This window comes from Gastrolobium bilobum, unplaced genomic scaffold (genome assembly GCF_033153095.1).
Source record: "Gastrolobium bilobum isolate Gb01-03AN ecotype WA unplaced genomic scaffold, APGP_CSIRO_Gbil_v1 utg70158, whole genome shotgun sequence".
Lineage (NCBI taxonomy): Eukaryota > Viridiplantae > Streptophyta > Magnoliopsida > Fabales > Fabaceae > Gastrolobium > Gastrolobium bilobum.
This window is the reverse complement of record NW_026897237.1, coordinates 8,841-19,853: the sequence shown is the minus strand read 5'-3', so window position 1 is coordinate 19,853 and position 11,013 is coordinate 8,841. Positions and strand designations below refer to the sequence as shown.

The window sequence follows — 11,013 nt, the reverse complement described above, 5'->3', positions numbered from 1 at the left end:
CTTCTCTTTCTTTGACTTTACTCCTTCCTTCTTCAACTCACAAACTTGGAATGCAGTTCTTGACATTCTTCCAGAGTTTTCTTTGATGAAAGATTTATTTGTTGGGGGTTTAGTCGTTCTATTTTTTTCTAGTGGCGGAGAAATTTCAGAAGCCTTGTTTCTCATTTTCTTGTAAAAAAATCAACGATCTCCATCTGTTGGCACCCTTCTTGGACGGTTCTTGAACGTTTTGCACCATTCATGTAAAGCTTAATCACAAGTGACTTTTGGGGTTCAGCCATTGAAGAGAGTTTGGTTGGGCTTGAGTTTATACTACCATGATTTCATTGATTTTAGATTGAAGAAATTATGTATTAAAATATCCACAAACAAACTATACCTTTTTCTTTTTGATATGAATATAATATAACCCTTTAGGATGCATTCGACTGCAACAACTGTCACGAAGCATCTGGTTATGATTGAAGGCACTTCTAAGGAATATGTGTCACATTTCACTTTCTTGGCTTTCTTTCTGAGCTAGCACTCCTTTTTCAACTCAAAATCAAATTCAATGACTAATGATGTAGAAGCAAATTATTGTAATTGAATAGAGTAAATGATGCAGTATGAAATATGATTCAAAATTCTGTTTCTTGGTTTTCTTGCTGGGTGAAACCTAAAAACAGAAAAAACAGTAACTATGACAAAAAATCACACCTAATGATCGACTAAACCTTTGACAGACCCTACATTTTTAATAAAACTCAAATGGAAAATATTCTAGTAATTCAAGAATTAAGTTTGTACAAACATGACATTCTAACCATGATTCAAAGGTATGCAGCTTCTCTATCAACATTTGCACATACTTTTCTTTCCTTTTCTTTCCTCAAGTATCCATTTTTTCTTCAAATATTTCCAACTGCTCTCAAAATTCCCACTAACCCTCTTCGCAAACATGTGAATCTCACCCCTCGAAGGGTATAGCAATGCATTAGACAATGCAAGCCTCATATCATATGCCGATTCTTCAGGTTTGTAATACAAACAATTGTTCAATCACCACTCAATATCCTTCAAACCTATTGGCTTGGATACAGCCTCAGGGTTATCAAGAAACTCGAAGACCTTAACATCAAGAGGTTGTTTGAAAGCCCAACTATCTCTTTCTACCATCAACCTCTGCAAGATCACCCAACACTGCATCTTGTTGTTTCTGTCCATGTTATATGCCCTTTTTTTCTTCTCTTTCTTGCACCCTGCACCTTCATTGTCCAACTCACAAACTTGGGATGCAGTTCTTGACATTCTTCCGGAGTTTTCTTTGATGAAAGATTTATTTGGTGGGTGTTTAGTAGTTCTATTCTTTTCCAGTGGCGGAGAAATTTCAGAAGCCTTGTTTCTCATTTTCTTGTAACGAAAATCAGCGATCTCCATCTGTTGGCACCCTTCTTGGACGGTTCCTGAACGTTTTGCACCATTCATGTAAAGCTTAATCACAAGTGACTTTTGGGGTTCAGCCATTGAAGAGAGTTTGGTTGGGCTAGAGTTTTTACTACCATGATTTCATTGATTTTAGATTGAAGAAATTATGTATTAAAATATCCACAAACAGACTTTACTTTTTTCTTTTTGATAAGAATATAAGATAACCCTTAGGATGCATTCGACTGCAAAACCTGTCATTAAGCATCTGGTTATGATTGAACGCACTTCTATGGAATATGTGTCACATTTCACTTTCTTGGTTTTCTTTCTGAGCTAGGCACTCCTTTTTCAACTCAAAATCAAATTCAATGCGTAATGATGTAGAAGTAAATTCTGGTAATTGAATAGAGTAAATGAGGAAGTATGAAATAAGATTCAAAATTCTGTTTCTTTGTTTTCTTGCTGGGCTTATTAACCTAAAAACAGAAAAAAAAAAACAGTAATTATGACAAAAAGTCACACCTAATGATCGACTAAACCTTTGACAGACCCTACATTTTTAATAAAACTCTAATGGAAAATATTCTAGTAATTCAAGAATTAAGTTTGTACAAACATGACATTCTAACCATGATTCAAAGGTATGCAGCTTCTCTATCAACATTTGCACATACTTTTCTTTCCTTTTCTTTCCTCAAGTATCCATTTTTTCTTCAAATATTTCCAACTGCTCTCAAAATTCCCACTAACCCTCGTCGCAATCATGTGAATCTCACTCCTCGAAAGGTATAGCATGCATTAGAGAATACAATCCTCATATCATCTGTAAATTCTTCAGGTTTGTAACACAAACAATTGTTCAATCTGCACTCAATATCCTTGAAACCTATTGGCTTGGATACAGCCTCAGGGTTATCAAGAAACTCGAAGACCTTAACATCAAGAGGTTGTTTGAAAGCCCAACCATCTCTTCCTACCATCAACCTATTCAAGATCACCAACACTGCATCTTTTTGTTTCTGTCCATGTTATCTGTCCTTTGTTTCTTCTCTTTCTTTGACTTTACTCCTTCCTTCTTCAACTCACAAACTTGGAATGCAGTTCTTGACATTCTTCCAGAGTTTTCTTTGATGAAAGATTTATTTGTTGGGGGTTTAGTCGTTCTATTTTTTTCTAGTGGCGGAGAAATTTCAGAAGCCTTGTTTCTCATTTTCTTGTAAAAAAATCAACGATCTCCATCTGTTGGCACCCTTCTTGGACGGTTCTTGAACGTTTTGCACCATTCATGTAAAGCTTAATCACAAGTGACTTTTGGGGTTCAGCCATTGAAGAGAGTTTGGTTGGGCTTGAGTTTATACTACCATGATTTCATTGATTTTAGATTGAAGAAATTATGTATTAAAATATCCACAAACAAACTATACCTTTTTCTTTTTGATATGAATATAATATAACCCTTTAGGATGCATTCGACTGCAACAACTGTCACGAAGCATCTGGTTATGATTGAAGGCACTTCTAAGGAATATGTGTCACATTTCACTTTCTTGGCTTTCTTTCTGAGCTAGCACTCCTTTTTCAACTCAAAATCAAATTCAATGACTAATGATGTAGAAGCAAATTATTGTAATTGAATAGAGTAAATGATGCAGTATGAAATATGATTCAAAATTCTGTTTCTTGGTTTTCTTGCTGGGTGAAACCTAAAAACAGAAAAAACAGTAACTATGACAAAAAATCACACCTAATGATCGACTAAACCTTTGACAGACCCTACATTTTTAATAAAACTCAAATGGAAAATATTCTAGTAATTCAAGAATTAAGTTTGTACAAACATGACATTCTAACCATGATTCAAAGGTATGCAGCTTCTCTATCAACATTTGCACATACTTTTCTTTCCTTTTCTTTCCTCAAGTATCCATTTTTTCTTCAAATATTTCCAACTGCTCTCAAAATTCCCACTAACCCTCGTCGCAATCATGTGAATCTCACTCCTCGAAAGGTATAGCATGCATTAGAGAATACAATCCTCATATCATCTGTAAATTCTTCAGGTTTGTAACACAAACAATTGTTCAATCTGCACTCAATATCCTTGAAACCTATTGGCTTGGATACAGCCTCAGGGTTATCAAGAAACTCGAAGAGCTTAACATCAAGAGGTTGTTTGAAAGCCCCACCATCTCTTCCTACCATCAACCTATTCAAGATCACCAACACTGCATCTTTTTGTTTCTGTCCATGTTATCTGTCCTTTGTTTCTTCTCTTTCTTTGACTTTACTACTTCCTTCTTCAACTCACAAACTTGGGATGCAGTTCTTGACATTCTTCCCGAGTTTTCTTTGATGAAAGATTTATTTGGTGGGGGTTTAGTCGTTCTATTTTTTCCAGGGGCGGAGAAATTTCAGAAGCCTCGTTTCTCATTTTCTTGTAACGAAAATCAACGATCTCCATCTGTTGGCATCCTTCTTGGACGGTTCTTGAACATTTTGTACCATTCATGTAAAACTTAATGACAAGTGACTTTTCGGGTTCAGCCATTGAAGAGAGTTTGGTTGGGCTTTGGTTTTTACTACCATGATTTCATTGATTTTAGATTGAAGAAATTATGTATTAAAAAAATCCACAAACAGACTATACTTTTTTCTTTTTGATATGAATAAAATATAAACCTTCAGGATGCATTCGAATGCAACAACTGTCATGAAGCATCTGGTTATGATCTAAGGCACTTCTAAGGAATATGTGTCACATTTCACTTTCTTGGTTTTCTTTCTGAGCTAACACTCCTTTTTCAACTCAAAATCAAATTCAATGGCTAATGATGTAGAAGCAATTTCTTGTAATTGAACAGAGTAAATGATGTAGTATGAAATATGATTCAAAATTCTGTTTCTTGGTTTTCTTGCTGGGATTTTTAACCTAAAAATAGAAAAAAACAGTAACTATGACAAAAAAATCACACCTAATGATCGACTAAACCTTTGACAGACCCTACATTTTTAATAAAACTCAAAAGGAAAATAACCTAGTAATTCAAGAATTAAGTTTGTACAAACATGACATTCTAACTATGATTCAAAGGTATGCAGCTTCTCTATCAACATTTGCACATACTTTTCTTTCCTATTCTTTCCTCAAGTATCCACTTTTTCTTCAAATATTTCTAACTGCTCTCAAAATTGCCACTAACCCTCATCGCAATCATGTGAATCTCACTCCTCGAAGGGTATAGCAATGCATTAGAGAATACAAGCCTCATATCATCTGCAAATTCTTCAGGTTTGTAACACAAACAATTGTTCATTCTGCACTCAATATCCTTCAAACCTATTGTCTTGGATACAGCCTCAGGGTTATCAAGAAACTCGAAGACCTTAACATCAGGAGGTTGTTTGAAAGCGCAACTATCTCTTTCTACCATCAACCTCTTCAAGATCACCCAACACTGCAACTTTTTGTTTCTGTCCATGTTATCTGTCATTTGTTTCTTCTCTTTCTTTGACTTTACACCTTCCTTCTTCAACTCACAAACTTGGGATGCAGTTCTTGAACTTCTTCCGGAGTTTTCTTTGATGAAAGATATATTTGATGGGTGTTGAGTCGTTCTATTCTTTTCTAGTGGCGGAGAAATTTCAGAAGCCTTGTTTCTCGTTTTCTTATAACGAAAATCATCGATCTCCATCTGTTGGCACCCTTCTTGGACGGTTCTTGAACATTTTGCACCATTCATGTAAAGCATAATGACAAATGACTTTTGGGGTTCAGCCATTGAAGAGAGTTTGTTGGGCTTGGATTTTTACTACCATGTTTTCATTGATTTTAGATTGAAGAAATTATGTATTAAAATATCCAGAAACAGACTATACTTTTTTCTTTTTGATATGAATATAATATAACCCTTTAGGATGCATTCGATTGCAACAACTGTCATGAAGCATCGGGTTATGATTGAAGGCACTTCTAAGGAATATGTGTCACATTTCTCTTTCTTGGTTTTCTTTCTGAGCTAGGCACTCCTTTTTCAACTCAAAATCAAATTCAATGGCTAATGATGTAGAAGAAAATTCTTGTAATTGTATAGAGTAAATGATGCAGTATGAAATATGATTCAAAATTCTGTTTCTTGGTTTCTTGTTGGGCTTATTAACCTAAAAACAGAAAAAACAGTAACGATGACAAAAAAAATCACACCTAAAAATCGACTAAACCTTTGACAGACCCTATATTTTTAATAAAACTCAAATGGAAAATAACCTAGTAATTCAAGAATTAAGTTTGTACAAACATGACATTCTAACCATGATTCAAAGGTATGCAGCTTCTTTATCAACATTTGCACATACTTTTCTTTCCTTTTCTTTCCTCAAGTATCCACTTTTTCTTGAAATATTTCTAACTGCTCTCAAAATTCCCACTAACCCTCATCGCAATCATCTGAACCTCCATCTGTTGGCACCCTTCTTGGATGGTTCTTGAACGTTTTGCACCTTTTATGTAAATCTTAATCACAAGTGACTTTTGGAGTTCAGCCATTGAAGAGAGTTTGAGTGGAAAAAACAAGAAAAAAGAAAACAGGATTGGTGGAGGGTGTCTATATCTTTCAGTAACCAGGAAACAGGATTTGGTTTTTTATAGTTTTGTTTGTTGAGGGCTTCTTTTAGTTTTATAGTATTGGTGGAGGGTGCTCCATATCTTTAAGTAACCAGGAAACAAGGATTTCCCAGATTTATGTATCTCAAATTTTCAATATAAATTTTATGTTTCTAAATTTTTTATACTTTAATTACGTTTTCAAATAGATATTTATTAATTATAAAATTATATCTAAGCTTTTAAAATCTCTACATCACTTCGATAGTTATAAACATCACTTTACATTTTTTAAAATGTTAAAAGCATAAAAATGTAGTAAAAAAATTTATGGAACTTATTTAAAATTTATGTATTGATTTGTGGCAAAAAAAAAAATTGAGAGTGCTATAAAAAATCTTGTTGAAATTTAATTTTTACTGAGAAAATTAAAAAATTTAAAATTTTCACATGTATTGGAAATATTATTAATTATTAAAAATCTCGATGGTAAGTATTAATGAATGAAGATATCTCTATTCAAGAAAACAATCAAAAGTGATGAGTTCTATGTTTTTTATATAAAAAAAACGGTTCAAAGTTATTGGAAAAATGATTAAATTTTTGCTTACATTGTATATTTGTATGCAAATATTATTTTATTAAAAAAATTAAATTATGAAAAATTAATATTTTGTATTGACTATTTAAAAAAAATGTTAAATATTAGAGGTGTTCGCGATCTGGATTGGATCAGTTTTGCAAGCAAAAATCATCTGATCCAATCTCTTTGGTTTGATCATTTAATAATCCATTTGGTTGAGATGTTTTTCCAAATCCAATCCGATTCAATCCAATTTTATTCGGTTTGAATTTAATCTATTTTCAATTTTTTTAAAAGCATAATATTTGTATAATAATTATTGTGCAAATAATATATCTTTTGTATGTATTGCGTTTGCAAAGATTGTATGTTGATTATTGTGTAATCTAGAAGAACAAGTGAACGATAATCTAATTTTCTGTATAGTACAAAAAAAAGTTGAATTACTATCTTTTACCTCCAGCAAAAAATTTACAACGTGGTTGCCTGAGATACGGAGTAACCCAAATTTTCATCCTATAGAGTAGCTGTTGTACAACAATAACCCATGCAATAAAAGCTGTTGTACAACAATAATCCATGCAATAGAAATACATGATGTAGCTTATTATATATATATATATATATATATATATCTTACCCAAAAAAAAATCACAAAGATCAAGAACAACTCACTTTCTCCAACATAATGGGTTGATGGCTCTTGGGTTTAGAATTTTGCTATATGATTTTTGGACTATTATTGGGGAATACGCCCAAGTAGGTAGATGGAGAGGTAATATATTGGATCGGTTTGGATTATATTGTTTTTCACCAACCAAATCGAAAATTGATTCAATCCAATTAAATTTTGCAGTTTTTTTCCATTTTTTATTTTTCGGTTTTTGATTTTTCGGTGATCGCGGTTTGAATCGGTTTGGATCGGTTGATGAACACTCCTATTAAATATTTATTTATTAAAATAATTTTGAAAGCATTGAATTGATTAAAAGAAGGCTTTAATGCAAACCATTGAGACCTCATTCTTGACATTCTTGAGTAAGCCCCGGACTTGTGGTGGGTATTCATTTCTTGCAGCAGCAAAAAAACAAACAAACGAGAAAACAGATCTTGAAAAAATAAAAGAACACAAGAAAACAGACGAAAAGTAGTTTTGTTTTGGAGAGAGCTCGAGTTAATTGTGTCTTATATAGTAGTATTATTAGTTTGTTACTTGGCAAAGAAGTAATAAATATAAGATTAGATTTAGAAAGAAAAAAACAACAACTCTTTTCAAGATAAGAATTTTTATAAAATTATGTTTGACTAAACTTTTAGAGAAAAGAAGTTAAAAATAAAATTCTCACACAAGCACTAAAGTAAATATCAAACTATTTATACATAAGAAATATATACTTAAAAATTCAAAACGTGTGATTTTGCATTTTTAAATTTATTTATTTTTTAATGTACAAAAACAATTATAGAAACAACTATGTTATGTAATTGTTTAATCCCAACGACAAGTAGTTCTTAAACTTAATTAAAGCTTAAGCACAAAATTGTAATATACAATTTATTTTATTTTATTTTATTTTTTAACAGGACTTAAATTTGAAATCACAGTTTACCACCAATTTTTTTTTTTGAAATCACCAGCTAATTTAAAACAAACAATCACTTACCAGTTAACACATGAATTTGAAAGCTATCGGTAAGAAAACACACCTCAGCTGTCATCGTTGTTATCAGCTCACCACCCATAATTCTCTTCTTTGTTAGGATTATCTAGTTATCTACCGTAAATATTCTTCACAAATTCATCATTAAATTTAAGGGATAAACTTTTATCATAACCAATTAAAACATTCAACTATATTTTAAAATATATTTATCAGTAAAAATATTGAAAAGACAATATTTAACTAATTTTTATCCCAAATAATTAAGGGGACGGTTAAACTTACCATCAGGTAAGTTTACCACTCTTACAACCACGATCATCACTGTTAGATTAGAATTAAATCTAACGGTTCATAATTATCTCTTATAATCCTAATTTCTCCCATCCCCTATTTGTCTCTCTCTCTTTCTCTCTAAGTTTGGAATCTACACATCTCTCTCTAGGTTATGGAATCACCTTTTCCATCTGCTCTTCATCGTTACTGCATTCTAGTGAACTTGCAATAATGGGGAAATTGATCCCAATCTATCTTTGAATACTTGGAAAATATATTTTGTTACCGCATTCTTTAGTTAATCATTAATCTTAGTTTATTTTATTTCTTAATTGTTAAATTATTCATTAGCCAACTACAAATCATCTTTGTTACCTTAATTGCTTCACTGAGAGCTATAACTTTATTTAATCTCTGTGGGAACGATATCTGGACTCACACATCCATTTTATTACTTGTTGATACGTGCACTTGCGTACTTGTGTGATTTATATAATTGATTGCGAAATTGTACAACAAAATGTCCAAAGGGGAATGAATGAATCGTGCAAGAAGGTATACTACATTGCCTTCATGGTGGTGCATGACGGTTGAAAGGGCTTTTTGGTTCGAATATAAAGAGAGGAAAAAATGAGGGAGAAAGAACGTTCTGTTTGCTGCCTTTTTAAAAACGTTGAACACGAATGGTAATCGATTACCCTTCGTGGTAATCGGTTAGCAAGAGAATGGTAATCGATTACCTTTGTGATTTGGGCATATTGGAAATAGCAGAAACAGAAGAACGAGAAGGGGGAAATACACTCTTTTTAATTATGGAAGATGTTTCTTAAAAAAATAAGTGGAGATGCTCTCTTTAAACATGGAAAATGTTTCTTAAAAAGATAAGTGGATTCAAACATTAAAGCAAGTGAAGCAAATCAAACACATAATGATGTAATTATATATAGGATGGATCAATGAGACTAATTTCTGTTCTTAAGTTTTAGAATACTTCCTTTGGGAGTGGTTTGGTGAAGATGTCAGCCAATTGCTTTGAAGATTCCACAAATTCCAAGATACAATCACCATTTTGCACATGATCTCTTATGAAATGATGCCTAATGTCAATATGTTTGGTTCTTGAGTGCATTATGGGATTCTTTGTGAGGTTTATGGCACTAGTTTATCACACCTTAAGGGGATGTGATCAAGTTCAACCCCAAAGTCCTTGAGTTGTTGTTTCATCCAAATGATTCGAGCACAACAACTATCGACTGCCACATATTCAGTTTCTGTCTTAACAAAGCCACACTATTTTGTTTCTTGCTATGCCAATACACTAAAGAGCAACCAAGAAAGTGGCAAGTACCACTAGTGCTCTTCCTCTCCAATTTGCATCCTGCAAAATCGAAATCGGAATAGCCAATTAACTCACATGATGCACCCTTAGGGTACCATAATCCCACTTGTGAAGTGCCTACAAGATATCTCATAATTCTTTTTCCGGTACTTAAGTGTAATTCCTTAAGATTAGCTTGAAATATAGCACACATGCACTCACTAAATATAATATCGGGCCTACTTGCGGTTAAGTAAAGGAGAGAGCCAATTATACCTCGATATTTAGTAATTTCTATGGATTTACCTCCTTTATCCTTGCCTAAAGAGCAAGATGTATCCATGGGAGTATCAATAGCCTTGGAGTTGTCCATTCCAAATTTTTTGAGTAACTCTTTGCAATATTTAGCTTGATTGATGAATATCCCATCCTTTTGTTGCTTTATTTGGAGATCAAGGAAGAAGTTTAGCTCTCCCATCACAGACAACTCAAATTCGCTTTGTATAAGATTGGCAAACTCTTCACAAAGATTAACGTTAGTGGCACCAAAAATAATATCATCAACATAAATTTACAAATAATAGATGATCATTTTTCTTCTTTATAAAGAGATTTGTGTCAACTTTTCCTCTTGAAAAACCTTTTTCTAAAAGAAATTTGCTTAATCTTTCATACCAAGCTCTTGGAGCTTGTTTCAAACCATATAAAGCCTTTTTGAGTTTAAAAACATGGTTAGGTAAATCATGATCTTCAAAACTGGGAGGTTGATCAACATATACTTCTTCTTGAATGTATCCATTTAGAAATTCACTTTTAACATCTATTTGAAAAAGTTTTAAATCCATTATACATGCAAATGCAAGTAATAATCTAATAACTTCTAGTCTAACAACGGGAGCATAAGTCTCATCATAATCAATACCTTCCTCTTGATTATATCTTTTAGCAACAAGTGTAGCTTTATTTCTAGTTATTATTACATTTTCATCAAGCTTATTCCTAAAGAACCATTTGGTTCCAATTATTGGATAATCATTTGGTTTTGACACAAGTTCCCAAACTTGATTTCTTTCAAATTGATTTAGTTCTTCTTGTGTTGTTAAGAACCAATGTTTATCAATAATTGCTTCATTTATGGTCTTAGGCTCAATTTGAGAGACAAATG

At 32.5% G+C, this 11,013-nt stretch overlaps 2 protein-coding genes across 2 annotated transcripts; both read right to left on the bottom strand.

The window, feature by feature from the left end:
- Nucleotides 1-1,041: 1,041 nt before the first annotated feature.
- Nucleotides 1,042-1,506, bottom strand: LOC133305088 (uncharacterized). Its single transcript, XM_061505217.1, has one exon. It carries the CDS (start codon nt 1,504-1,506, stop codon nt 1,042-1,044), a length of 465 nt encoding a protein of 154 aa, XP_061361201.1.
- Nucleotides 1,507-4,583: 3,077 nt separating this feature from the next.
- LOC133305086 (transcription factor GTE12-like) lies at nt 4,584-5,189 on the bottom strand. Its single transcript, XM_061505216.1, has one exon. It carries the CDS (start codon nt 5,187-5,189, stop codon nt 4,584-4,586), a length of 606 nt encoding a protein of 201 aa, XP_061361200.1.
- Between the last annotated feature and the right edge of the window lie 5,824 nt (nt 5,190-11,013).

Bases quoted from the DNA above. Each gene is read 5' to 3' on its own strand.
- LOC133305086 (XM_061505216.1), bottom strand. From the start codon at position 5,189: ATGGCTGAACCCCAAAAGTCATTTGTCATTATGCTTTACATGAATGGT.
- LOC133305088 (XM_061505217.1), bottom strand. From the start codon at position 1,506: ATGGCTGAACCCCAAAAGTCACTTGTGATTAAGCTTTACATGAATGGT.